Source organism: Anomaloglossus baeobatrachus, chromosome 12, assembly GCF_048569485.1.
Source record: "Anomaloglossus baeobatrachus isolate aAnoBae1 chromosome 12, aAnoBae1.hap1, whole genome shotgun sequence".
Lineage (NCBI taxonomy): Eukaryota > Metazoa > Chordata > Amphibia > Anura > Aromobatidae > Anomaloglossus > Anomaloglossus baeobatrachus.
The window spans coordinates 134,172,136-134,199,291 of NC_134364.1; the positions used below are offsets into that span (position 1 = coordinate 134,172,136).

Consider the following 27,156-nt stretch of genomic DNA (forward strand, 5'->3'; position numbering starts at 1 on the left):
ATACAATTTTTGCGCAGATGCTAAGTTTTGATCGCCAGTTATTAAATTTTACACAAAAAAACAATTTTGGCACTTGGGATTTTTTTGTCGCTACGCCATTTATTGATTAGATTAATTGATTTTATATTTTGATGGATCGGGCATTTCTGAACACGGTGATACCAAATATGTGTATATTTTTTTAATTGTTTAATTTTCAATGGGGTGAACGATGGGTGATTTCAACTTAGGTATTTTTAATTTTTTTTTACATTTTTTAAAACTTTATTACTTTTTTTTTGTAATTTTACTAATCCTCCTAGGGGACTAAAAGGATCAGCAGTCTGATCGCTGATTCATTTCTGTTCTGCACAGCTCTGATCAGCAGAAATGCAGCGTTACTGTGACAGCCGGCGCTCTGTCAGCTGTAACAGGAACTACATCATGATAGCAACAGGATTCATCACATGACCCATCGCTATCATGGCAACCATTGGCTCCCTGTGATTGCACCACAGAGCCTCCGATGGAGGCGGGGGAAAGTCAATTTCCCCGCCGCAGCCATTTAAATCACGCTGTCACATTTTCAAGGTGCGATCCAAGGAGTTTACAGGTGCAGGTGGATCGCGGATCCACCTGCACCTGTTAGCCACACATGTCTGCTGTTCAAATCAGCAGACATGTGCAGAAATCGACGCCAGCTCACCACAGCAGTGCTTACCCTTTCATGATTATGGACGTACTGGTATGTCCATGGTGGTGAAGGGGTTGCCAAATGATGTAGGATAAGAAGCCAAAAAAAACACTTCACTTGCAGATACGTGTTTTGAGGTGTTTGCCTGTTAAACCCTCTGTCAGAGGCTTCTCACACCACCAAACCAGCCCCCTGCTTTGCACTGATGAGGGGCAAACACTCAAAAACATGTCTGCAAATGGCGTGTCTGGATTGGCTTCTTATCCTAAGTCATACAGTAAAGCTCTTTAAATCATCAATATTGACTTTTATGGTTTTTACCTCCAATAGGTGACTTTAGAGTTTTAGTTCTCTTCCTCTTGGTGGGCAATAATTGCATATTTTATAGAAACCCTCCCATTAAAGTATTTTATTACTAAATCTGTCTACATGTGTATGTAGCGTTGTGTAACTAACTGCGCCAGAGCAGATCAAGGGAAGATGGAAAGATTGAAAGAATACACGGAGCCGCTCTACAAGAAGGACTCAGTGATACGGGAAGAAATGGAGACTGGAAATGAAAGCCAACTGAACATCTTCAAAGACGGAGATCTTCAAAAAACAAAGCACCTGGATGTGGCAATATTCCAATAACGCTAATAAAGTCTCCTGAAGCCGCGGTTGTGTCATCACACACCTGTGATATGGAACAAGCAGGAGTCCGAAAAGGCAGAGGAACAAGAGATGTAATTGCTAACATTAGATGGATGATGGAAAAGCCCAAAGAATATGTGGCGCCCTGTGCCTAGTGCCCACAAATAATATCACACAATTACATGGGTATTGCCATCTGTTTAACATGTATTGTAAGCCTAAGGGGTACTTCGCACACTACGACATCGCAGGTGCGATGTCGGTGGGGTCAAATCGAAAGTGACGCACATCCGGCGTCGCAGTCAATATCGTAGTGTGTAAATCATTTTTGATACGATTAACGAGCGCAAAAATCGTATCATCGGTGCAGCGGAAGGATCAATGTTACGATGTTGTTCCTCGTTTCTGCGGCAGCACACATCGCTTTGTGTGAAGCCGCAGGAGCGAGGAACATCTTCTACCTGCGTCCTGCGGCTCACGCCCGCTATGCGGAAAGAAGGAGGTGGGCGGGATGTTTACGTCCCGCTCATCTCCGGCCCTCCGCTTCTATTGGCCGCCTGCCGTGTGACGTCGCTGTGACGCCTCACGACCCGCCCCCTTAGGAAGGAGGCGGGTCGCCGCCCAGAGCGACGTCGCAGGGCAGGTGAGTGCATGTGAAGCTGCTGTAGCGATAATGTTCGCTACGGCAGCTATCACAAGAGATTGAAGCTGCGACGGGGGCGGGGACTATCGCGCTCGGCATCACATGCATCGGCTTGTGATGTCGTAGTGTGCAAAGTACCCCTTAGGGCTCATGTCCACTTGTGATTTTCATGTGCGAGTGCGATCTGATAAAACATTGGATTGCACTCGCACCAGTGTTAATCGATGGTACAGTGTCCTCTTGCTTAATTTTCTACGGTACAAATCGTGCAGAAATCGTGTGTAAAATTGCACTGCACTCGCATGTTATGCGACTGCAGTGCGGTGCACGCAGAGACAGACAGCGGAGGAAATGGGGAGAAAGTGTTCCCTCCATCTTCTCCGCTCCTGTGATGCGATCGCAAGATCGCATCACAGTCGCATAATCCGTGGCTGATACCCGCAGCAGAGGGTCATTAGCATATCACTTCCGATGCTCTCGCATTGGAAGCGGTATGCAAGTGGACAAAAGCCCTTAGTGAGAGTTTGGATTTCTCTGCTGCTCACAACATAACATACATTAGCCCACACTCCCTTACTGGGCTTATTCACTTGAGAGAAAACCAACTCTTGAGTTATGAGCCCTAGATGAAAAAAGGGGAGGAGCTTAGGTTTGAGGTAAATTTGAGTCTGAGCCTGTGTGAAGTGAAAGACTGCAGCCTTTTTATAAGGAGCAGTGACATTTCCCTTGGCACTTGAGTCTGGAAACTTATAGAATAACTAGAGTCTTCCTTCAGGATTCCAGTCACCTGCTCGCCAGAAGAGATTACAGATCTGGATTGTTCTTGTCTTGGAAATCCAAGGATACCAAGATACCTAGTCCCAGATAGGGAAATGTGGCGCCCTGGACAAGCCAGGGGCCACAGAGAACAACACTCACAACACCCCACACTCCCAGCAAGCACACCAAAGTCAAAACACAAAACCCTTGTTGCCTTCCTCCAGGGGCTGATGTCCACACCAGGGGGTGGGCCAGGCAGTTGGCCCCGCACACCGAGGAGTTCACAGTCCTGGAGGCAGGAAAAGTAAACAGATTAGTTTTGGAGAGGAGTGAGGACAGTTGGAGAAGTGAAAGTGGAAGGAGGAAAGTAGTAAAAGAGCAGCCTGAAGTTGGTCCGGGTGTGTGGCCCGGACAGATCAGCAAGGTTGGCAGACGGTGGTGACCGTCTGCAGGAGTGGCCGATTGGAGTCTACCGTAAGGACCGTGGACGGGCGGTGGCCCGGCGGTACCGGACCGGTACGCGAAGAGAAGCCAGCACCATCTGGCAGGGGCTTACGGACCCCGGCAAGGCTAGGAGTCGCCGTGAATTTGCCAAATTCGTTAGTGAAGGGAACCTCCTGGGTTTCCCAACAGCCAAGTCCCGACAGTTGGCAACAGTCCAACCAAGTGAGGGAGACACCGCCACCACCAAGGCAACTGTTTCTCAGGGCCAGCGCCTGCGGGCAAAAGGGGCTCCTCCGGCCTATATCCAAGCCGGGGAGTGGGTTACCGGTGGGAACCCATTGGAACCATCTACCGTATCTAGGTGCAGGGAAAGGCAGTCACCATCAACCTGCTGGGAGAAAACAACACCGCAGCCGTCTGTGGGACCCGTCCATCCAGCCGTGTGTTTTACCGAGAACTGTGTCCTCATCATTGGCTGAGTGAGTACCACCGTGTCGTGCGGCACCGCGCTGCCCCCGCGAACCTGCACCTCACCAGGCCCCGTAACCCGCCTGACATTCATCCCTACTCCATCACCGGGCCCCGGGACAACCAACCCCCTACCCACGGAGGGGAGAACTAACAACAAAGCTGCTCCCTGTCACCGCTCCCGGGATCCCCGTCCAGAGCAGCGGTGGTGTCACCTATATCACCACAACCGTGGGTGGCGTCACGGACAATAATCAAAAACCCCCACAATCAAAATCCCCCTTTTCACTCACGGGCGAGGAACGCCGCTCGAGTTCCCGGGATCCGGCCCACCGCTCAAGCCACCACCGAGCAGCAGCAGCGGCAGCAGCAGCGGCAGCCGGACCCATGCAGTGGGAGAGCGCAGCAGGCCTGCCACTGCATGTTTGATATGCTGGTGGCAGAGGATGCAGCCGACTCAGAGGACTCAGAGTGATGGCAGCGGAATACCGTTGTCCTTGTCCCCGTTGGGACCACGAACATTGTGTGTTTAAAAATGCAGTTTGAAAAGTTTGAAAGTTTTGCAAAAATGATAAGTGAATGATACCGTGAAAAAGTCACCTGATTGCCAACTTTGATTTGGAACCGGTCGTTGCTGGCAACTAGTCCCCGTTGGGACCCCCCCTTTTTCAAGTTATACATAAGGAACTCCTTATGAACATGCCCGAGAACTAGAAGGGCAACCACAAACTTGTGGCCTGTAAATACTGTTGTTGTGGCTTCTACCGTAACCGCCTCCGGAGAGGCAGATTGGAGGAAGGGCCCGCAGTGGAGCAGGCTGGGGCCCAGCCACCACCGGAACCGGTGGCAATCCTCTGGGGGTTTCAGGGGTTCCCCATGGATGTGGGTCCCCTGAAAAGGACAGAACCCGCTCGGGCAACTTGTGCTGGACTGGGGTCAAGGGGTGCTGCCTGTTTGCTTATGGGAAGCATCAGGGCCAGGTTGCTTGGGTGGGAGAGAGCAGAAGCCATAACCGTAACGTTAAGTAAGAGTACCTCCCGATGTGGGAAGATGTTATTATAATTGTATGTGTGTTACCGTTTTTCTATTTTTCAGTTGGGGAAAATAAAACCGGTGATGGACGGGCAGCCCGCGGACGGTCTGCATTTAACTAAGGGGGAATGTGGCGCCCTGGACAAGCCAGGGGCCACAGAGTACAACACCCACAACACCCCACACTCCCATCAGGCACACCGAAGTCAAAACACAAAACCCTTGTTGCCTTCCTCCAGGGGCTGATGTCCACACCAGGGGGTGGGCCAGGCGGTTGGCCCCGCCCACCGAGGAGTTCACAGTCCTGGAGGCGGGAAAAGTAAACAGATTAGTTTTGGAGAGGAGTGAGGACAGTTGGAGAAGTGAAAGTGGAAGGAGGAAAGTAGTAAAAGAGCAGCCTGAAGTTGGTCCGGGTGTGTGGCCCGGATAGATCAGCAAGGTTGGCAGATGGTGGTGACCATCTGCAGGAGTGGCCGATTGGAGTCTACCGTAAGGACCGTGGACGTGCGGTGGCCCAGCGGTACCGGACCGGTACGCGAAGAGAAGCCAGCACCATCTGGCAGGGGCTTACGGACCCCGGCAAGGCTAGGAGTCGCCGTGAATTTGCCAAATTCGTTAGTGAAGGGAACCTCCTGGGTTTCCCAACAGCCAAGTCCCGACAGTTGGCAATAGTCCAACCAAGTGAGGGAGACACCGCCAAGGCAACCGTTTCTCAGGGCCAGCGCCTGCGGGCAAAAGGGGCTCCTCCGGCCTATATCCAAGCCGGGGAGAGGGTTACCGGTGGGAACCCATTGGAACCATCTACCGTATCTAAGTGCAGGGAAAGGCAGTCACCATCAACCTGTCGGGAGAAAACAACACCGCAGCCGTCTGTGGGACCCGTCCATCCAGCCGTGTGTTTTACCGAGAACTGTGTCCTCATCATTGGCTGAGTGAGTACCACCGTGCCGTGCGGCACCGCGCTGCCCCCGCGACCCTGCACCTCACCAGGCCCCGTAACCCGCCTGCCATTCATCCCTACCCCATCACCGGGCCCCGGGACAACCAACCCCCTACCCACGGAGGGGAGAACTAACAACAAAGCTGCTCCCTGTCACCGCTCCCGGGATCCCCGTCCAGAGCAGCGGTGGTGTCACCTATATCACCACAACCGTGGGTGGCGTCACAGACAATAATCAAAAACCCCCACAATCAAAATCCCCCTTTTCACTCACGGGCGAGGAACTCCGCTCGAGTCCCCGGGATCCGGCCCACCGCTCGAGCCACCAGCGAGCAGCAGCAGCAGCAGCAGCGGCAGCCGGACCTGAGCAGTGGGAGAGCGCAGCGTCCCCTCCTCCGCACGCGACAGAAACAGCAGCAGAGGACGAGTAAACTATAACAATACAGCAGAGAAGCCAACTCCCATCAGGGCAGGAAGGACCCCCATCATTGGATGTTGTGTTAATATGCTGCTGAGCTACAGAAAAAGGTAAAAGCTCCCTGTCCTGTCTCTGGCTGAATTATTCTCTGCTGCACCATCCCGACCTCAACACATCCCCCAGGACCAAGCGCTAGTTGGGGGAGGGCAAGGACAACCCTCTGGCACTGTGCATCACCATCTAACTCCTGGGGCCCACCAGCAGTGCCAGCCATACCATAGCCGGAAATCCCAACTGGCCTCATGAACTCTTTATTTTATTTTATTTTATTTTTCTATCTCCCATTACCAATAGCCTGTCGCTCGCACCTGGTACGGCCACATCACCGCTCGGAGCCACCGCTGTGACATCAGAGGCCTCCGGGGCGGCACAAATATAACAAGCAGCTCTATTTCTGCTGCATCGACTACAGCAAAGCTTTTGGCTGTGTTGATCAGCAGAAATTTTGGAATACCATGAAGGGTATGGGTATGACGACTCATCTGATCAGTCTTATTAGGAACTTTTACATTGACCAAGAAGTAACAGTCCAACCGTAAGGGGTAGTTTGCACACTACGACATCGCAATGCGATGCCGAGCACGATAGTCCCCGCCCCCATCGCAGCAGCGATATCTTGTGATAGCTGCCGTAGCGAACATTATCGCTACGCCAGCTTCACATGCACTTACCTGCTCTGCGAAGTCGCTCTGGCCGCCGACCCGCCTCCTTCCTAAGGGGGGCGGGTCGTGCGGCATCACAGCGACGTCAAACGGCAGGCAGCCAATAGAAGCGGAGGGGCGGAGATGAGCGGGACGTAAATATCCCGCCCACCTCCATCCTTCCGCATAGCCGGTGTGAGCCGCGGTGACGCAGGTACGCTGATGTTCCTCGCTCCTGCGGCTTCACACACAGCGATGTGTATTGCCGCAGGAACGAGGAACAACATCGTAACATCGCAGCAGCGAAATTCTGGAAATGTCGGACACTACACCAATGATACGATTACGACGCTTTTGCGCTCGTTAATCGTATCAAAAAGGATTTACACACTCCGATATCGACAGCAACAACGGATGTGCGTCACTTTCAATTAGACCCCACCGACATCACAGCTGCGATGTCGTAGTGTGCAAAGTACACCTAACAGTGACCCGGCATGGATAAAAAGTCACCACTCATGTCTGCCATCTTCATACAATACTTTATGCACAGTGTTCTTTGGCAGTCCGAGGGGTAATGTTCTGCCACGTGAAGAGCGTTAAGCCAGCATAAGAAGACTTATAGGCCACGTCATGGGAATTTACAGAAGCACTTCTATTAAGTTTTTTAGTCTAAATCTCTGTGTGTGAAGATTGAGAATAATGTTAAGTGTCTTTTGGGATAGGTGTTTTTTTTTTGTTTTTTTTTTACATGAAGGATCACTTGAAAACTTCCCAAAATTGAGCGATTGTCTCATGAAGACAACCCTCTGGATGTATTGTAATGCACACCTGATACACACCGCTTCTTTATATAGCATCATGGGAAAGTCAAAAGAAATCAGCCAAGATCTAAGGAGGAGAATTGTGGACTTGCACAAGTCTGGTTCATCCTTGGGTGCAATTTCCAGATACCTGAAGGTGCCGCGTTCATCTGTACAAACAATTATACGCAAGTACAAACAAGATGGGAATGTCCAGCCATCATACAGCTCAGGAAGGAGACGGGTTCTGTGTACCAGAGATGAAAGTGCTGTGGTCAGACATGTGCAAATCAACCCAAGAACAAAAGCAAAAGACCTTGTGAAGATGCTGGCGGAAGCTGGTAAGATTGTGTCATTATCCACAGTGAAATGAGTACTGTATCAACATGGGCTGAAAGGCCACTCTGCCAGGAAGAAGCCATTACTCCAAAAGAAATATTAAAAAGCCAGATTAATGTTTTGCAATGCACACTGGAACAAAGACCTTACTTTTGGAGATGTCCTGTGGTCTGATAAAACTAAAAGTGAACTGTTTGGCCAAAATTATACCATCATTATGTTTGGAGGAAAAAGGGAGAAGCTTTCAAGCCTAAGAACACTAACTGTGAAAAACTGGGGAGGCAGCATTATGTTGTGGGTTTTCTTTGGTGCTGGAGGGACTGGTGACTTCACAAAATAGATGCATCATGAGGAAAGAAGATTACATGGCAATACTGAAGAACATCTCAAGACATCAGCCAGGAACTTAAAGCTTGGGAGGAAATGGGTCTTCCAAATAGACAATGACCCGAAGCTACTGCCAAACAGTGGCTTAAGCATAACAAAGCCAACGTTTTAGAGTGGCCATCACAAGACCCTGATCTCAATCCTATTGAAAATGTATGGGAAAAGCTGAAAAGGGCGGAGCGAGCGGCGACCTACAAACATGGCTCAGTTACATCAGTTCTGTCAGGAGGAATCAGCCCACATTCCTACCAACTATTGTGATTAAGCTTGTGAAAGGAGATCCAAAACGTTTAATTCAAGTCACACAGTGTAAGGGCTATGCCACCAAATACTAATGAAATAGTTGGAAACGTTTGGCTTTCCAGAAAGTGATAAAAATGCCTGAAAACATTTTGTTTCTCTCTCTCATTATTCTTGCATATGGCAAATATAATTAATTTTGGTTCCTAATTGACCTAAAACAGGAGAGGTTTTTTCTAATTTCATGTCAGATAGTGAGAAAAACCTGCAGATGTGTCGTTATAGAGCGGAGGGAAAAACCTGCAGATGTGTCTGTGTAGCACCCCAGGGGGTCGGGAGATAAATGCTCGTCACCGGGCCGGTGAGGATCAGGGAATGTCACGGGTGGCCCTGCCCGGTTTCGTGACCCCGAGGTGTACACTGAGGGAGAGGGGGAAATAAGGATGATGGTGGAGGTTGATTTTTTGACGCCACCTGTGGTATGCGGCCAGAGATGTAGCCGCCGTTGCTGTCGCTGTGCTTCGGGGCGGATGGTAGTAACAACCAAGGTGTTTTTGCTCCCCACAGGTGGAATGGGCCCTGGGGAGAATGATGAGGGGAGTAGTAATGGCGGGCGCCGAAGCGCGGGGCAGCAGCGCCGGCAAGGACAGGTGGACACAGGCTCTGCTGTTTCCAGGTCTTTTACTCAGTTCTTTTAAGTAACCTGGTTGCCACTTCCTAAGCACTGGCCACTGCTGTGATGGGCACCAGCCGATCCCAAGCAATTCGAGGTCTCCGCCAGTGTTCCCACTATGAGTCCTTTCTGGTCGGGGTCCCTCCAATCCCCATTTAGGTGAAAATGGAACGGGCTGTGGGTGTTTCCTGCACTCTCCGCAGATCCTGGAATCCCATGTAGCCGTGGAGAACCCAGGCTCAGCTGGATGGTCCAAGGCACGGGTGCTATGAAGCTCCCAGAAGTGTGAGGTAAAAGATTGGACCGATGTCCCAGTGTGTGCCTCACCCCAAGCTCTGCCCCGGGCTAACTGACTATGTGCGAAGATGCTCCTTCCCTTTTCCCCATGTGGTGCCGCCCCCCCAGGTGGTTGTCCCAGTGACCGGGAAAGTCCCATGCTCCATGATGGCCACCCCCCATCTACCCCAGGCCATCCCCCCAGTGGGGGTTTGTGGTTTGTGAATGTGAGAAAAGCCAGCGATTAACCTCTCCTTACCCGGGATGAGTACTACATCATAAAAGAGATGCAGTACCCTGTGGCGACTGAAGACTCAGGGGTGCCACATCTGTATAGAGAGCGGAGGGAAAAACCTGCAGATGTGTCTGTATAGGGAGCAGAGGGAAAAACCTACAGGTGTGTGATTATAGAGAGCTGAGGGAAAAAACAACAGATGTGTCTGTATAGAGAGCTGAAGGAAAATCATACAGATATGCCTGGATAGACATCTGAGGGAAAAACCTGCGGATGGGTCTGTATAGAGAGTGGAGGGAAAAAACCTGCAGATGTGTCTGTATAGAGAGCGGAGGGAAAAAACCTGCAGATGTGTCTGTATAGAGAGCGGAGGGAAAAAACCTGCAGATGTGTCTGCAAAGAGAGCGGAGGGAAAAACCTGCAGATGTGTCAGATGTGATATTTTTGTGTACTGTGTTGCACTTTTGTTTTTGTGTGCCTTTATGTATTTTTTGATAATGTTATAAGGTCTTCATGTTCTTATACTGATGATCCCGAATTGTTTTCCACGCTTCTTTTATGTCTCTAACACATATGTTTTTTGGTGTGCACTTGGATGATCTCATAATATTTAGTAGCGCCCTCAACTTTATTCCATTAATATCTTGCAGTAGGTGACTCTTTCCCCCAGGGTCAGGGAGAAGCAACCACTAGGGGGAGTCAGGAGCACACAGTGGGAAGAGCGGGTTGACCTAGTGAGAGTAGTGAACCAGCCGGTGGCAGCTGCTGGGGGCAACAGCTTAGAACACACAACACAACTACAATAAGAGGAGAACAGCTTTAAGGCTACTTTACACACTGCGATATCGGTCCCGATATCGCTAGTGTGGGTACCCGCCCCCATCTGTTGCGCGACACGGGCAAATCGCTGCCCGTGCCGCACAACATCGCGCAGACCTGTCACACATACCTGCCCGGCGACGTCGCTGTGACCGACGAACTGCCTCCTTTCTAAGGGGGCGGTCCGTGCGGCATCACAGTGACGTCACTGAGCGGCCGCCCAATAGCAGCGGAGGGGCGGAGATGAGCGGGACGTAACATCCCGCCCACCTCCTTCCTTCCGCATTGCGGCCAGGAGGCAGGTAGGAGAGCTTCCTCGTTCCTGCGGCGTCACACATAGCGATGTGTGCTGCCGCAGGAGCAACGAACTACATCGTTACTGCTGCAGTAACGATAATCGAGAATGGACCCCCATGTCACCGATGAGCGATTTTGCACGTTTTTGCAACGATGCAAAATCGCTCATAGGTGTCACACGCAACAACATCGCTAATGCGGCCGGATGTGCGTCACCAATTCCGTGACCCCAACGACTCCGCATTAGCGATGTCGCAGCGTGTAAAGCCCCCTTTAGACACAGAGCGGACGTGCCGCGAGCAGCTCTGTGGGCCAAGGCGTTCAACATGGTCGCTGGGGGGGAAGCAGACGGCTGCTTCCACAGGACCGGCGCTGTCGGGGTTGAGGTTCGCGGTAAATAAAATAATAATTTTTCACAACCCTTCTACAATGACAATTTTAAATCCAGGTTGTTATGTAACAAAACACGTAAGAACATGAAAACGGTTGCAAGACCCTGGACATCTTGTAGCAACAGCACATTTTTATTTATTTATTTATTTATTTATTTTCATTCTTATATAGTTCAAAGTAATTACTGCAACATATTATTCTATCAGTGCCTTACCTAGCATGTACTGCTCATCTACTCCAAAAACATCCGGATCCTTTGGAAATTCAACCCATAAAGGCCTGTTAGTTTGAAAAAAAGAGAAATATTTATTACTAGAAGGTGGCCCGATTCTACGCATCGGGTATTCTAGAATTTACGTATTGTGTAGTTCATGTATGATTTTTGTTATATATATATACCTAACTACCACTGAAAGTGACTGCCAGGGGCCATGTTTATCAGTAGTCTCATAAGAACTATACAGTCGTAATCTACGTAATACAATCAACAACACGGAAACTGCAACACCAAGAAGGAAAAGCGGTGAAATTATGGAAATCACAGGATGGATAGACAGGATATTAATATGCAAACAATACAAAAATGTAAACAAATTTTCAAACAAAATTCTACACTTATTCAGTATAAAGTAGGAATCTCACATTTACACACCTTGCCTGCTATTAATGAGGTTATTAATTGTTGTCTGGGGAATGTTCTGCCATGCTTAATGCACTTGGACGTGTAAGTTATCAAGAAAGGCTGTTGACAACTCACTTTGCTATTGCTGACTAAAGATGCCCCAGATGTGCTTGATGGGAGACACGTGTGCAGATACTGCAGGCCATAGTCGAACATGCAGCCTTAAATTGCGTTCTTGAAAATTTGCTCCTGGGACACTTTGAACAAATGGTCATCTCACTGGTTCCACAATTGTTCATACGTAGGTGAAACAGGCATATCCAAGCTATCAAATAATGTCTACACAAACCAAAGGCATTTGCATGACATTGGGCTATAAGCCAGATATCTGGTAACCACAGTAATTATTTAGGCTGCATGTGGTGCTGACTCGGTGGTGGCCTCACCTTAAAGCACTCCTATCACAGTTTTAATCCTCTTAAAATATTGAAATCATCATATTATATAGAACTGTATAGTAACAATTGCTCATTTTGCCTTTGTTCCGGTTAATTCTTCTGTTTTCTCTATTTTATATAGAAATTGGAAGTCAGTTTTCTCTGCATGAGTCATCTCCCTCTTCAAATCCTGACCCACCTGTTCTGCTCCTCTCCTGGCCAGGAACTTTGCAGTGATGACTTAAGCAGGGAAAGAGAGAGTTCCTGTTTCTAGATAGAGCTAAGAAGGACTCAGCTAGTCAGTTTTTAAGCAACTTGATATCATAGACATAAAAGGAAAAGAGAAGAATTAACTGGTAGAAAGGCAAAATGAGCAACTGTAAGTATACAGTGCTATATAATATGATGATTGCAATATATTAAGAGGATACAAATTTTGATGGGAATGCTTATTTAATCACCCACCATCCTTCTCATATGCAGCCAAATGATCTGTCCTGAAAAAGTGTCATTCGTAAAAACAAGTGCATGTGAGGCGCTCTCTCACATCCCTTGTGAACTGCCATAAGAACGCATGGTCCACCTCCCACCCCCTTTTGGCCTTGGTTCTCAATTAGGCATTTATGTTTAATCACTCTAATGATGAAGCTGTTTTTTGTTCTGCTATGTAATATTTTAATGCAAGTGTTACTTGGAAAATTGTCACAATGGCAGGCACGAGGACCTTGGAGTAAGAGCTTCGCTGTCATCAGAAGTACCAAGGCATGCCAACTAACGAAGGCATGCTTGTGACATCTCAATCATATTCACTCAAACCAAGCAAGGTCTTCCAATTCTTGTTGAGGCTGTGTGCCCATGAGGAGTTTTTCACACTGTATATTATTCTTGAGTCAAAAACGCAGCATCTTAAAGTCCCAGCACCATGGATAGGATTTATAGAAACCTATTGCCCACTGCGCTTCTTTCTTATTCAACTTTCTTATTCAATGTAAACTTGCCTTTGCATGTGTCAAATCCATAACCTGTCAATTTCTCTTGACGGCGTGGGTACGCGGAGTTTTATATGCAGATATGTCTCATAGACTTGCATTCGATGCAGAAAAATCGCAGGTACAAAAAAGCACATGTTTTAGTGCATTTCACACTAAAAACGCATGTAATACACACATGAAGTTTTGTCACAGCCTAATACCAGGAACTATCAAAAACAAAGCAGCTTTATTTAAAATATAACATAACAAGAAGAGAAAAAAAAAATGCTCTGTCAAAAATGAGATAAAAATGCATATAAAAAACTGTAAGTAACCTGATTTACACTATATGTGCAGAAATGGTGCAGAAATTCTGCAAGATCAAAAACTCACCAAAAGCTCATTGTAGCTTTGATGTTTTGATAAATAAATGCATTTAGTTACTTATAGAGGGACATCATACATGCTTTTGAAATCTGGGAAGTCATCTACAAGCGCCCCAAATCAGAATGACCTTAAGCAACTGACTTCAAAGACTATCATGGTGCAGAACAAGACAGCAATGGAGACTGGAATGGAGGTCTGTCCTCTTCAGCGATTAGTTACTCTTTTTTAGAGACCATGTAGGGAAACCCATAAAGAAGCTTTTATGAGGAAACATTACACAGTTTCTACTCCCAGGATTATGGTGTGGGGGGGGGGGGGGTATAATGTACATTGAAGCCTTTTAGTTTTTTTTCCAGGTACACTAACAACTCAGCACGGGTGTGGAACCTATGGTACGACCGTTTCTCCAAAGTTGTTATAATAGTAATAGCACCATTTATTCCATGGTGCTTTACATGTGAAAAGGGTATACATAACAACAGGCACAACAATCATTAACAATACAAAACAGACTGGTATAGAAGGAGAGAGGACCCTGCCCACGAGGGCTCACAGTCTACAGGAAGAGAGAGGACCCTGCCCCCGAGGGCTCACAGTCTACAGGAAGAGAGAGGACCCTGCCCGCGAGGGCTCACAGTCTACAGGAAGAGAGAGGACCCTGCCCGCGAGGGCTCACAGTCAACAGGAGGAGAGAGGACCCTGCCCGCGAGGGCTCACAGTCTACAGGAAGAGAGAGGACCCTGCCCCCGAGGACTCAGTCTACAGGAAGAGAGAGGACCCTGCCCCCGAGGGCTCACAGTCTACAGAAGGAGAGAGGACCCTGCCCGCGAGGGCTCACAGTCTACAGGAAGAGAGAGGACCCTGCCCGTGAGGGATCACAGTCTACAGGAAGAGAGAGGACCCTGCCCCCAAGGGCTCACAGTCTACAGGAGGAGAGAGGACCCTGTCCCCGAGGGCTCACAGTCTACAGGAAGAGAAAGGACCCTGCCCACGAGGGCTCACAGTCTACAGGAAGAGAGAGGACCCTGCCCCCGAGGGCTCACAGTCTACAGGAAGAGAGAGGACCCTGCCCACGAGGGCTCACAGTCTACAGGAAGAGAGAGGACCCTGCCCCCAAGGGCTCACAGTCTACAGGAAGAGAGAGGACCCTGCCCACAAGGGCTCACAGTCTACAGGAAGAGAGAGGACCCTGCCCCCGAGGGCTCACAGTCTACAGGAAGAGAGAGGACCCTGCCCACGAGGGTTCACAGTCTACAGGAAGAGAGAGGACCCTGCCCCCGAGGGCTCACAGTCTACAGGAAGAGAGAGGACCCTGCCCACGAGGGCTCACAGTCTACAGGAAGAGAGAGGACCCTGCCCACGAGGGCTCACAGTCTACAGGAAGAGAGAGGACCCTGCCCGCAAGGGCTCACAGTCTACAGGAAGAGAGAGGACCCTGCCCGTGAGAGCTCACAGTCTACAGGAAGAGAGAGGACCCTGCCCGTGAGGGGTCACAGTCTACAGGAAGAGAGAGGACCCTGCCCGTGAGGGCTCACAGTCTACAGGAAGAGAGAGGACCCTGCCCATGAGGACTCACAGTCTACAGAAACAGAGAGGACCCTGCCCGCGAGGGCTCACAGTCTACAGGAAGAGAGAAGACCCTGCTCGTGAGTGCTCACAGTCTACAGAAAGAGAGAGGACCCTACCTGTGAGGGCTCACAGTCTACAGGAAGAGAGAGGACCCTGCCCACGAGGGCTCACAGTTTACAGGAAGAGATAGGACCCTGCCCGTGAGGGCTCACAGTCTACAGGAAGAGAGAGGACCCTGCCACCGAGGGCTCACAGTCTACAGGAAGAGAGAGGACCCTGCCCGCGAGGGCTCACAGTCTACAGGAAGAGAGAAGACCCTGCCCGTGAGTGCTCACAGTCTACAGGAGGAGAGAGGACCCTGCCCACAATGGCTCACAGTCTACAGGAAGAGAGAGGACCCTGCCCACGAGGGCTCACAGTCTACAGTAAGAGAGAGGACCCTGCCCGTGAGGGCTCACAGTCTATAGGAAGAGAGAGGACCCTGCCCACAAGGGCTCACAGTCTACAGGAAGAGAGAGGACCCTGCCCACAAGGGCTCACAGTCTACAGGAAGAGAGAGGACCCTGCCCGTGAGGGGTCACAGTCTACAGGAAGAGAGAAGACGCTGCCCGCGAGGGCTCACAGTCTACAGGGAATGGGTGACGGTACAATAGGTGAGGACAGAGCTGGTTACGCAGTGGTGTACTCGACTGAGGGTTATTGTACGTTGTAGGCGAGTTGGAAGAGGTGGGTCTTCAGGTTCCTCTTGAAGCTTTCCATGGTAGGAGAGAGTCTGATATGCTATGGTAGAGCGTTCCAGAGTATAGGGGAGGCACGGGAGAAATCTTGTATGCAATTGTGGGAAGAGGAGATAAGAGAGGAGTAGAGAAGGAGATCTTGTGAGTATCTGGGGTTGCGCGCAGGTAGGTAGCGGGAGACTAGGTCACAGATGTATGGAGGAGACAGGTTGTGGATGGCTTTGTATGTCATGATGGCTTTGTATGTCACAGAAGCTGTTTTTTCAACACAACAATGCCAGGCCGCATGTTGCTGGTACTTCTCTGAGCAGAGTGCATTTATCTGTATGTGCTACTATGGCTTGCAGCGTCTTCTGACTTGTTTTTCATCAAGCACGTCCCGGATATATAGTGAGGTTTTGATTTCTATAACTCTGCTTCGCTAGTGTTACAGTTTCAACAGTTACAGTCCCAAAGTACAGACCCCTGTCACAGCCCTTCATGCTGATGACCTGGCCTCGTATTTCACAGAGAAAATAGAAAACATCCGCCAAGAGATCAGCTCCCAGCCACCAAGCACTGTGAATCCCATCCATCCCCACATCCCATCCAGCTCACTTTCCACATTTGACCCAGTCACAGAGGAGGAAGTCTCCAGGCTCCTATCCTCCTCTCGTCCTACCACTTGCACTACTGATCCCTTTCCCTCACCTCTACTCCAGTCCCTCTCTCCGGTTGTCACCACTCACCTAACTAAAATCTTCAATCTCTCTCTCTCTTCTGGTATCTTCCCCTGTTCCCTCAAACACTCTATCATTACTCCATTATTAAAAAAACCTTCTCTCGATCCGTCCTGCACAAGCAACTACAGACCAGTCTCCAATCTCCCCTTCATTTCCAAACTCTTGGAGCGCCTGGTCTACTCTCGCCTCACCCGCTACCTTTCCTCTCACTCTCTTCTAGATCCTTTACAGTCTGGCTTCCGCCCTTTACACTGAACAGAAACTGCCCTTGTCAAAGTGACCAATGACCTATTGACAGCAAAACGTAACGGTGACCACTCTCTGCTTATTCTTCTTGACCTTTCTGCTGCCTTCGACACTGTTGACCACAGTCTCCTTCTCTTTATGCTCCATTCTATCGGCTTAAAGGACACTGTTCTTTCCTGGTTCTCTTCCTATCTTTCTGGCCGTTCATTCAGCGTATCATTTGCTGGCTCCACATCTTCTCCTCTTCCTCTCACCGTTGGGGTCCCCCAAGGTTCAGTCCTCGGCCCTCTTCTTTTCTCCCTCTACACTGCCCCAATTGGACAGACCATCAGCAGATTTGGCTTTCAGTACCATCTCTATGCTGATGACACACAGCTATACACCTCATCCCCTGAGCTCACCCCCGCTGTACTACAGAACACAAGTGACTGCCTGACTGCTGTTTGCAACATCATGTCTGCTCTCTATCTGAAACTTAACCTTTCAAAAACTGAACTTCTGCTTTTTCCTCCATCCTCCAACCTTCCTAAACCTGACATCTCCCTCTCTGTGTGTGGCACAACGATAACTCCTAGGCAGCAGGCCCACTGTCTGGGGGTTATGCTCGACACCGATCTCTCCTTCACCTCCCACATACAATCTCTTGCTTGCTCCTGCCGCTTGCACCTCAAGAACATCTCTAGAATCCGCCCCTTTCTCACAATGGAAACTACAAAAACCCTCACCGTGGCCCTGATCCACTCTCGCCTTGACTACTGTAACTCTCTATTAATTGGTCTCCCCCTAACTAGACTCTCTCCTCTACAGTCCATCCTTAATGCTGCAGCCAGGGTCACCTATCTGGCTAACCGCTACTCAGATGCCTCTGCTCTGTGCCAGTCACTGCACTGGCTGCCCATATATCACAGGATCCAATTCAAACTGGTTGTTCTCACCCACAAAGCTCTCCACAGTGCGGCACCCCCCTACATCTCCACCCTCCTCTCTGTCTATCACCACAAAGCTCTCCACAGTGCGGCACCCCCTACATCTCCACCCTCCTCTCTATCACCACAAAGCTCTCCACAGTGCGGCACCCCCTACATCTCCACCCTCATCTCTATCACCACAAAGCTCTCCACAGTGCAGCACCCCCTACATCTCCACCCTCATCTCTATCACCACAAAGCTCTCCACAGTGCGGCACCCCCCTACATCTCCACCCTCCTCTCTGTCTATCACCCCACCTGTTCTCTACTCTCTGCAAATGATGTTTGACTAACATCCACACTAATTTGAGTCTCCCACTCCCGGATCCAAGACTTCTTCCGAGCTGCACCAACCCTGTGGAATGTTCTAGCCCAAGAAGTTAGGACAAATCACAACTTACTCAGCTTCAGACGCACCCTAAAGACGCATCTTTTTAGGGCGGCCTATCACACTCCCTAATTAGATTCGACTCACATAGTCCCTCTACAACTTCTCACAACATAACTCCACATCAAACTCCATAGCACCCAAAGGCATCTCAAGGCTCGGGCCAACTGGTCGAGAAAACCATTATCTGTCCCCCATTTCCATGAGATGGCTGGATTGTCATTGTAAATAAGCACTTGTACCTTGTCCCCCGCCCCATATCATTGTACATTGTAAGCTCTCACGAGCAGGGTTGTGTTTTTTCTTTTTTTTCCTCTAAATATTGTATTTCTATAACTGTTACTTATTTGTATATGATCCTCCTGAATTGTAAAGCGCTGCGGAATATGTTGGCGCTATAGAAATAAAGATTTATTATTATTATAATTATTATTTCAACGTTGAGGAGTGTTTGTGACAACTTGCAGGATATTAGACACAACCATGGTGGTTGTAGTGCATGCCATTGTATTTTGCAAAAAAAAAAAGCTGCAAGTCACTGATAGATTTAGTGTTATTTGGCCATGACCCCATGCATCTTTTTTTCCAAACATATATGTGCACACATTGTCTTTTCCAGGTGGAAGAACTCGAGTTTGATAAGAAGATGCTTCAGGAGATTCCAGCATTTTTTTTCCCTGAAGCAATTTTTCTTAATGATTTTTCGTTGTTTCTGGAGTGTTATTTATACATTTTTCACTGGGAATTTCACATTTTTATCGGCATGTCTCCATAGTTTTTGGGTGTCATCTACTGGCATTTTCTTCAACTTCATTCAACAGTGAAGACATTGCTAGCACTTTTTGAAGCAAAATCACTGGTAAAATGCTAAAAAAAGATGACCGAGCATCTTCAAGACATTTTTTGATCCTTCCCACTGACTTGTATAGTATTTAGTATATAGTATTGTAAGTATAGAGCAATGGTCCCAAACTATTCTTACCTTGAGAGGTAGATTCAGCTGTAAGATGGTCGCAGGCCCAGGGCCACCGTCAGGGTATTACAACCATAACTGGCGTACGGGGCCCGGAGAAGAGGGGAGCCCAGCCAGGTCTGGAGTAAGTATTTAGCTTTATGAATCTCCGGGCCGGGCCACACTCTTCACTGGGCCTTAGTTACAGAAGCACCAGAGGGACCCAGGAGTGTCACTTCAGCCACTGCACATGATTAAGGTGCATGCAAAGCCCTTCTAGGGCATGGTGGGAGGCAAGGTGAGTGGAGCTGAGTAGAGCACTGGTGTGTCATCCCACGGCCCAGCGTGATGAGACCATCACTCTGCAACCTCATCACACTACTGTTTCGGGCAACACCGAGGTGGCGAGGATACGGCATCCAGCGGGGACAGGTAAGTGCTCTGTGTACTGAAGATTGCTGGGGGTAGTGGGGGGACCCCCTGAATCCAGCCCCTGCCTTGCTACAGCTGGATGTGCATCGGAGGGCGCATATCTAGTTCAAATGCATTGCGGCTCAAAGAAGACGCCGCGCAATGTGGGAGCCGGGGAAGGTGAGTAAAAGGTTTGTTTTTTTCTTTTTGCTGAAGACAAATGTGACGCCCTGGCAAAACCAGATAGTCACAAATAGGCCCCTGCATAACACCTTCCCTCATTAGGAAACACACAGCCGACCTGAAACCCTAGTCACGCCCCTTTAGGGACAGACAGACACACCAGTGGGCATGACCAGGCGGTTGGGACACACCCACCCAAGGGTCTAGACAACCCGGGGCGGGCAAAGCAGCAGATTAGCTTAGATCAGCTTTGAGTTCAGTTTGGAGAGGAGTGTGGGCTGGAGCTAAGCGTAGCTCTAGCAGTGATCTGGATAAGATGTCAGAATGGGCAGATACTTGGCAAATGAGATTTAATGTTGATAAATGTAAAGTAATGCACCTAGGACGGAGTAATCCTATAGATGCGTATACATTAAATGGAAGTAAACTCGGGACTACAGAACAGGATAAGGACTTGGAATATGGGATCCAGTTTTGGGCTCAACATTTTAAAAAGGACATTCAGAAATTAGAGTCAGTTCAAAGGCAGCAACTAGACTACTACAAAGAATGGAGGCCGCCCATATGATGAGGAATGGAGGCCGCCCATATGATGAGGAATGGAGGCCGCCCGTATGATGAGGAATGGAGGCCGCCCGTATGATGACAGGCTGAAAAAGTTAGATATGTTTAGCTTAGAAAAAAGACGTCTCAGAGGAGATCTCATTTATATGTATAATACATGTGTGGTCAATATAAAGGACTGGCACATGACTTATTCCTTCCAAAGACAATACTAAGGACCAGGGGGCGCTCACTGCGAGTGGAAGAAAAGCGATTCCGGCAGCTAAATAGGAAAGGGTTTGTCGCGGGCGGAGGAGGGAACGCCGCGCTCTCCCACTGCTGCTCGGGTCCGGCTGCCGCGGCTGCTGCGGCCTGCTGCTGCTCGGTGGCTCGAGCGATGAGCCGGATCCCGGGGACTCTAGCGGCGCTCCTCGCCCGTGAGTGAAAGGGGGTTGTTGTGTGGGGATGGTTTATTGTCCGTGACGCCACCCACGGTTGTGGTGATTTATTGGCACCACCGCTGCTCTGTATGGGGATCCCGGGAAGAGTGGTATGGAGCAGCCAGTTGTTGTGTTGCCCCTCCGTGGGTAGGGGTTGGTGATCCCGGGGCCCAGTGATGAGATGGGAGATGCAGGGCTTGGTGGGCGCAGGGATGTGGGGGCAGCCCGGTGCCTTGCGGCACTGTGGTACTCACTCAGCCTGAGACGTTGACACAGTTTTTCAGTAAACCACACGGCTGGAAAGACGGTTCCCACGGACGGCTGCACTTGCTCTCCCAGTAGGTAGCGGTGATGTCCCTTTGACCTGCACCTAGTGTTTCTGTGTTGGTAGCGATGGGTTCCCACCGGTAACCCGCTCCCCGGCTTGGATATGGGCCGGAGGAGCCCTGCTTTGCCCGCAGACACTGGCCCCGAGGAACTGGTGCCCTGGCGGTGGCGGTGTTCCTCCTTAATGGTTGGACTTTTGCCTTCAGTCGGGACTTGGTTGTTGAGGGATCAACGTCCCCTTCACTGACGGATTTGGCAAATTATGGCGACTCCTAGCCTTGCCGGGGTCCGAGAGGCCCCTGCCCTGGTGCTGACTGTTCTTCGTATACTGCTCCAGACCGCCAGGCCACTACCCGTCCGCGGTCCTTCCAGCAACCTCTGAGCAGTCCCCCTCCAGACAATCACCGCTGTTGCCGACCTTGCTGACACTGTCCTGCACTTAGCCGGACCAACTTCAGGGCTTTCTACGCTCACTTTTACTCCTTTTCTTCTTTGCTACACTACCACTTCACTTTCACTTAGCTGTTTACTCCTTTCCGTCCCTAGCTGGACTCCACTCTAGCCCTCAGCTAGACTTCAACTCTCTGGTTCTTCCCGCCTCCAGAGCTGTGAACTCCTCGGTGGGCGGAGCCAACTGCCTGGCCCACCCCCTGGTGTGAACATCAGCCTCTGGAGGAAGGCAACAAGGATTTCAGTAGCTTTGGTGTTCCTAACTGGGATGTAGGGTGTGGTGGTGTGATGACCTGTGACCCCTGGCTTGCCCAGGGCGTCACAGGTTCTTTACAGTTAGAGCAGTCAGACTGTGGAATGCCGACCACAATAGGTAGTGATGGCAGATACTATAACAGCTTTCAAAAAAGGGCTGGATGATTTCCTCAGTACACATGACTCGCCCACCCCAGGGCTATGGGACACCCGGTGCCGGGCCGGACTAGACCGGGGGTAGTCAGTGGTGGCGGGGCCCGACTCCGTGGCCCTGGTGGGTGTCAGTTAAATATGGCTGGTGACTTGGGGTTTGTGTTCCCGACGCCACCTGTGGTATGCGGCTATTAAGCCGCCGCTGCTGTGTGAGGCCTCCGGGGTGATGATATGGCAGCAATGGTGGTACTGCTCCCCACAGGTGGAGCGGTGCCCCGGGGACACTGTTGGTGCTCGTGAGAGTCTATGGTGTTGTGTGGAAAACACGGTGCAGGGCCAACAGGCATGAAAGAAACAGGCACAAACAACAGTCTCTTTACCTTCTCCTCTTTTACTCCACAAACTGTTAGTCCTGGGAGACTAGAGGGCTCCGGCCGGCCTGGAAGTAACTGAGCTGTCGTTTTGGCCAGATGAGTATGAGGCCTACTCCTGTTCTTTTCCCTTGCTGTGATAGAACCCTGCTCTTTGGATTTAGCAATGGCCCTCTTGCTGCTGGGACCGGTGGTACATCCCTTTCCCTCTGTGGTAGGCTGCACAGGCCCTCTCTGGTGCTTCTCTGCTGGAGTCCACACCGGGCCCTGATGATGCCGCTGTACCTTCGGGCTGTTTATGGGCCAGGTGCTTACAGCTCTCCTGCCCTTCGGATTCGGCTACCAGGGAGTATTTTAGGCCCTGGTGGCCACAGACTCCGATGTCCGAGTCTCTTCTTTGCCTCTCTGCTCCTCCTGCTTCACTGGGCCAAGCTGCTCCAGCTCTAGGCCCCAGTTCCACAGGACAGCACTACTCTGCGTCTGCTTCCTATGACTTCTCTCTACAGACTGGACACCAACTCCTCCCTCAGGTCAGACTTAAGGAATCTCCCTGGAATTCCAGGTTCAGAGCTCCCCCTGCTGGTCTGAGGGAGAACTGCATTGGATGTTAAACTTACTGGCCAATAGACCTCCCAATTACCTCCAGGCTCAGCATCAACCCTTTGGAGGGGCAATGCTGTTGTGGCGACCAGGTCCTGGGGCGCCACACACACAACATTGTTGGTTATAAATGACTTATTGACCAAATTTAGAACTGGTGGAGGAAGGTTGAACTGGATGGACCTAGGTCTTTTTTCAACCTCAGTAACTATGTAACTATGAAGTCCAAGTTGAACGGTGCCAGGGTAGGAGCCCTGGTGCCACTGGCTAGGAGGCAGACGGTGGTCTCCGTCAGCAGGAGACGGGAAGACAGCTCGGTAGAACCGAGGTGGACCGGGACAGGGTCGTAGCCCACTGGTACTGACACGGGGAACCGACCTGGAAACCGTAGCACAAAGGGGGATACTCGGACCCTGAAGCCAGGAACCAGAAACAAGTGGAACTGTGTAACGCCTGGTCCCACCAGACCCCGGGGGGGGAGCTCTCCCTCACATCTGCCCAGTCCCAGCATGGCTCCCACATGCATTCCTGCCCCCACTCCCAGGCAGAGAAGGCCTTCCACTTACCGGCCCCAGGGCTCTGCAGACGTTGCTCCCACTCCAAGGCCTGCTGCAGTTTCCTCCTCACACAGAATTGCTGTAGGTGATTCTAGGCTGCGTGCGAGGCCACGCCCCCTTTCTTAAAGTGGCATGCCCCAAATCCTGGAAGTGATCTCAGAGGTCACCTGCTGCCTAATAGGTATTTAAGTTCACTTCCCCCGGCAGCAGGCGCCCGAGCAACGCCTCTATTAGTGCATTGCCAGTGTCCTAATCTGTCTATGCTATTGTTTATGATCCGTACATTTGTTACCTGATTCTAATCCTGTGTCTCACCGTAGTGCCATCTATACCATACCGGCTGTGGACGTCACCACCTATTCCTACCGTGGACGTCACCGTGCCATACCTGCCGTGGACACTATCTGTACCGTACCGGCTGTGGACGTCACCACCCATTCCTACCGTGGACGTCACCGTGCCATACCTGCTGTGGACACTATCTGTACCGTACCGGCTGTGGACGTCACCTGCTGTGAAACATCTCCGGTGCCACTTCCGTGTTCCGCATGCCGCGGACATCGTACCCGAGCCACGCCTGGCCGTACAGAGACTCCTACCTCCGGTCCCTGGCTGCCGTGCATTTAGGCCTTCTGGGGAGGCGCCGCACAGTCCCTGTATAGGGGTTCGCTGCTGGCCGTCTTCTCAGGGGAGTCCGGTGCACGGTCCAGTGGGTCCACCTCCGGACGTTCGCCGCTCCTCGGTGAGCGTAACAAACTGGTTAATTAACCAATTGAGGCCAGGACTAGAGGTCCTGTCCCACCCAAAGTCCCTCATAGAAGACAACAGCCCACCGATTAGGAATAAGAGGTCACCGCCAGGGCCCACAGATCCCACGGGCCAGCGTCTGCGGGCACGGCTCCTTAGGCCACATCCAGCCGGGATCGAACTACTGCGTTTTATACTGGGAAAGTCCACCTTACAAAACGGTGCAGGAAAAGGACAGAGACCACCAGCCGGGTGGGGGATCCCGAACGCAACCAGCCGCGGCACCGGCCACCACCACCTTGGTTTACCAGAGACTTGTGTGTTTTACTAACAGTGAGTACACCAGCACCCCCCCTGCGGTCGTCATCTCCCCTGCACCAGAGTTACCGGGTCCCGGAGCCACCATCCCTGCCCACGGAGGGGTTAACAACTTGCTGCACAACATCTCCCCCAGGTGCCCCGTAACAGCAGCGGTGGTGTCCCACCTCACCACACCGTGGGTGGCATCACGAACTTACTACGGCCTAGCCCGTACATCTATGTCCCCCCCGTTTGTTCGGCGTGTCCGCGGGACCCCCGGGTCCGGAGACCCTCGAGCCACCACCCCTAAAGGTCTAGGCCCAAGCAGCGCCGGCTGCTGGCACGGGGGCGGTACACCCCGAAACTTGGCGTCACGAACATGATACTTACCCATCCACTTACCTTGTGGAAGTGCGCCTTGTCTTGGACAGTCAGCGGTGATCCGTTGCCAAATTTTCAGATGTCGCCATTTTGGTCGCCATTTTGGCGCGAAAAACTACAGCTCAGCGTCTTCTTCCCCAAGAAAAGGGCGCGAAAGCTGAAGCCCCGCCTCCCTGGGAACGCGGCTGGAAAGCAAGGCCAGAAGTCAAAAAACGAAACTAACAGGCCTGAAAGAGGGGTGCCGGCAAAAGACCAAGGGGGAGGATGGAGCGGCATGTAACTAGCGCTGTGAAGTGCAGAGACACCAGGACTCTGCAGAAACCCGTTCCTGGACACCAACGCGGCAGGATGTGTCGGAGGATCCAGGCCCAAGCCTACTTCATACTGGCGAAGTGGGCGTCAGATATGAAGGGCCTGACTGCAGCTATCCGGGCGCGCGAAGTGGAGATGATCTCCTCGGAGTGGGTAAGCAGTGACCCACGCCCCTATGTTCCCCAGGAACTGGTTGTCCCAGCTGAGGGGCCCGGCCTGCTCCCGTCCGCCATGCCGTTTCCCTCGTCGCCAGTGTCCGCAGCCAACGCCCTAACCAACCCACTGCCCCAGTCCGTGGCAGCGGAATCCGTACCATCTATGGGGAAGACCCAGCTGTTGGGCCCTCAGGCCTTACTGTCCCCATCGCTCCGGCACCGCTGACGACATCCCGTCTGGCCCCGAGCCTGGCCGCACCAGTGATGACGTCGGCTCCGGCAGTCCGCCCGGCCACAACGGTGATGACGACGGCTCCGGCAGTCCGCCCGGCCGCAACTGAGGCAGCACCCGCTGCTCCCAGGTACCTTGTCCCGGCTGAAGACCAGCGGCAAGGTGCTCGTGGAAAGGAGGCGCAGGCTGTTGAGCATGGGGTCCCACGGCAGTATGTGAGGCCGGTCGTAGCCGGCGCCGAAGGTTCCCCAGGAAGTCTGGCTCCTGAGCAGGAAGGGAAGCACAGAAACCATGCCCCAGGCTGGGAGCGACAGCAACAGCAGCTGTGCAGGGAGATCGCCGCCCGAGGAAAGGGTAAAGCGGATGTGCATGCCCGCATTTATACAGAGAAAGATCACCTGTGGCAAGCTACCATCGGGGTCCAGAGCAGTGTACCATATGGAGGTGGTACTGGAGGCCCGTGGTGGAAAATGGAGTAGGTAGCGGTTCCCGGCTACCAAAACGTTAAAGTCCCCGTTGGGATTGTCTGTGATTTCCGTTTAAAAGTTGAAAAAGACAATGGCTGAGAACTTGCAGGCCAACCCATAAACTTTTGGGCCTTGTAAATAGTCCCTGACCGACCTTTTCACCGAGCCACAGTCTCTGGAGAGGCTGGTTGGAGGATGGGCCTGCGGTGGAGTCGGCCGAGGCCTTGTCACCAGCGAGACCGGTGGTTACCCTCCGGGTGAGGGGTCCTGACTTTTTGCCTGGCCTGCTTGGGCAACACCCGGACCTACCCTGGACTTGGGCAAGGGGTGCCAACCTGTGGTTTAGTGGTGGCACCGGGGATAGGTTGTTTTGGGTGGGTGAAGTGAGAAGGACCCGGTCCGTCCCATCCCGGTTATATATGTGCAACATTTAAGTAACATGCCTCCCGTAAGGGAAGTATAACAAAAATATTCTTGAAGTGTAAATATGTTATTATATTTGTAAAATGTTTTACCCGTTTTATCTCTTTGCAGTAAAATAAACCGGTGGTGGTTGGACAGCCCGCGGACAGTCTGTGTTCAACCAAGTGGGAATGTGACGCCCTGGCAAAACCAGATAGTCACAAATAGGCCCCTGCATAACACCTTACCTCATTAGGAAACACACAGACGACCAGTAAACCCTAGTCACCCCTCTTAGGAACAGACAGACACACTTGTGGGCGTGACCAGGCGGTTGGGACATGCCCACCCAGGGGTCTAGACAGCCCGGGGCGGGAAAAGCAGCAGATCAGCTTAGATCAGCTTAGAGTTCAGTTTGGAGAGGAGTGTGGGCTGGAGCTAAGGGTAGCTCTAGCAGTGAAGTCCAAGTTGCACGGTACCAGGGTAGGAGCCCTGGTGCCACTGGCTGGGAGGCAGACGTTTGTCTCCATCAGCAGGAGACAGGAAGACGGCTCGGTGGAACCGAGGTGGACCGGGACAGGGTCGTAGCCGCCGGTACTGACACGGGGAACCGACCCGGAAACCGTAACACAAAGGGGGGTACTCGGATCCTGAAGCCAGGAACCAGAAACAAGTGGAACTGGTTAATTAACCGATTG

At 51.2% G+C, this 27,156-nt stretch overlaps 1 protein-coding gene across 3 annotated transcripts in view; it reads right to left on the minus strand.

Annotated features, from left to right (window-relative positions):
* Positions 1-27,156, minus strand: part of GANC (glucosidase alpha, neutral C) — a 594,745-nt gene that overhangs the window by 86,438 nt on the left and 481,151 nt on the right. For all 3 annotated transcript variants that reach the window (XM_075331191.1, XM_075331189.1, XM_075331190.1), the window contains one exon: positions 11,388-11,452. In XM_075331191.1, coding sequence (XP_075187306.1) covers positions 11,388-11,452 — 65 coding nt within the window. The remainder of the gene's footprint in view (positions 1-11,387; positions 11,453-27,156) is intronic.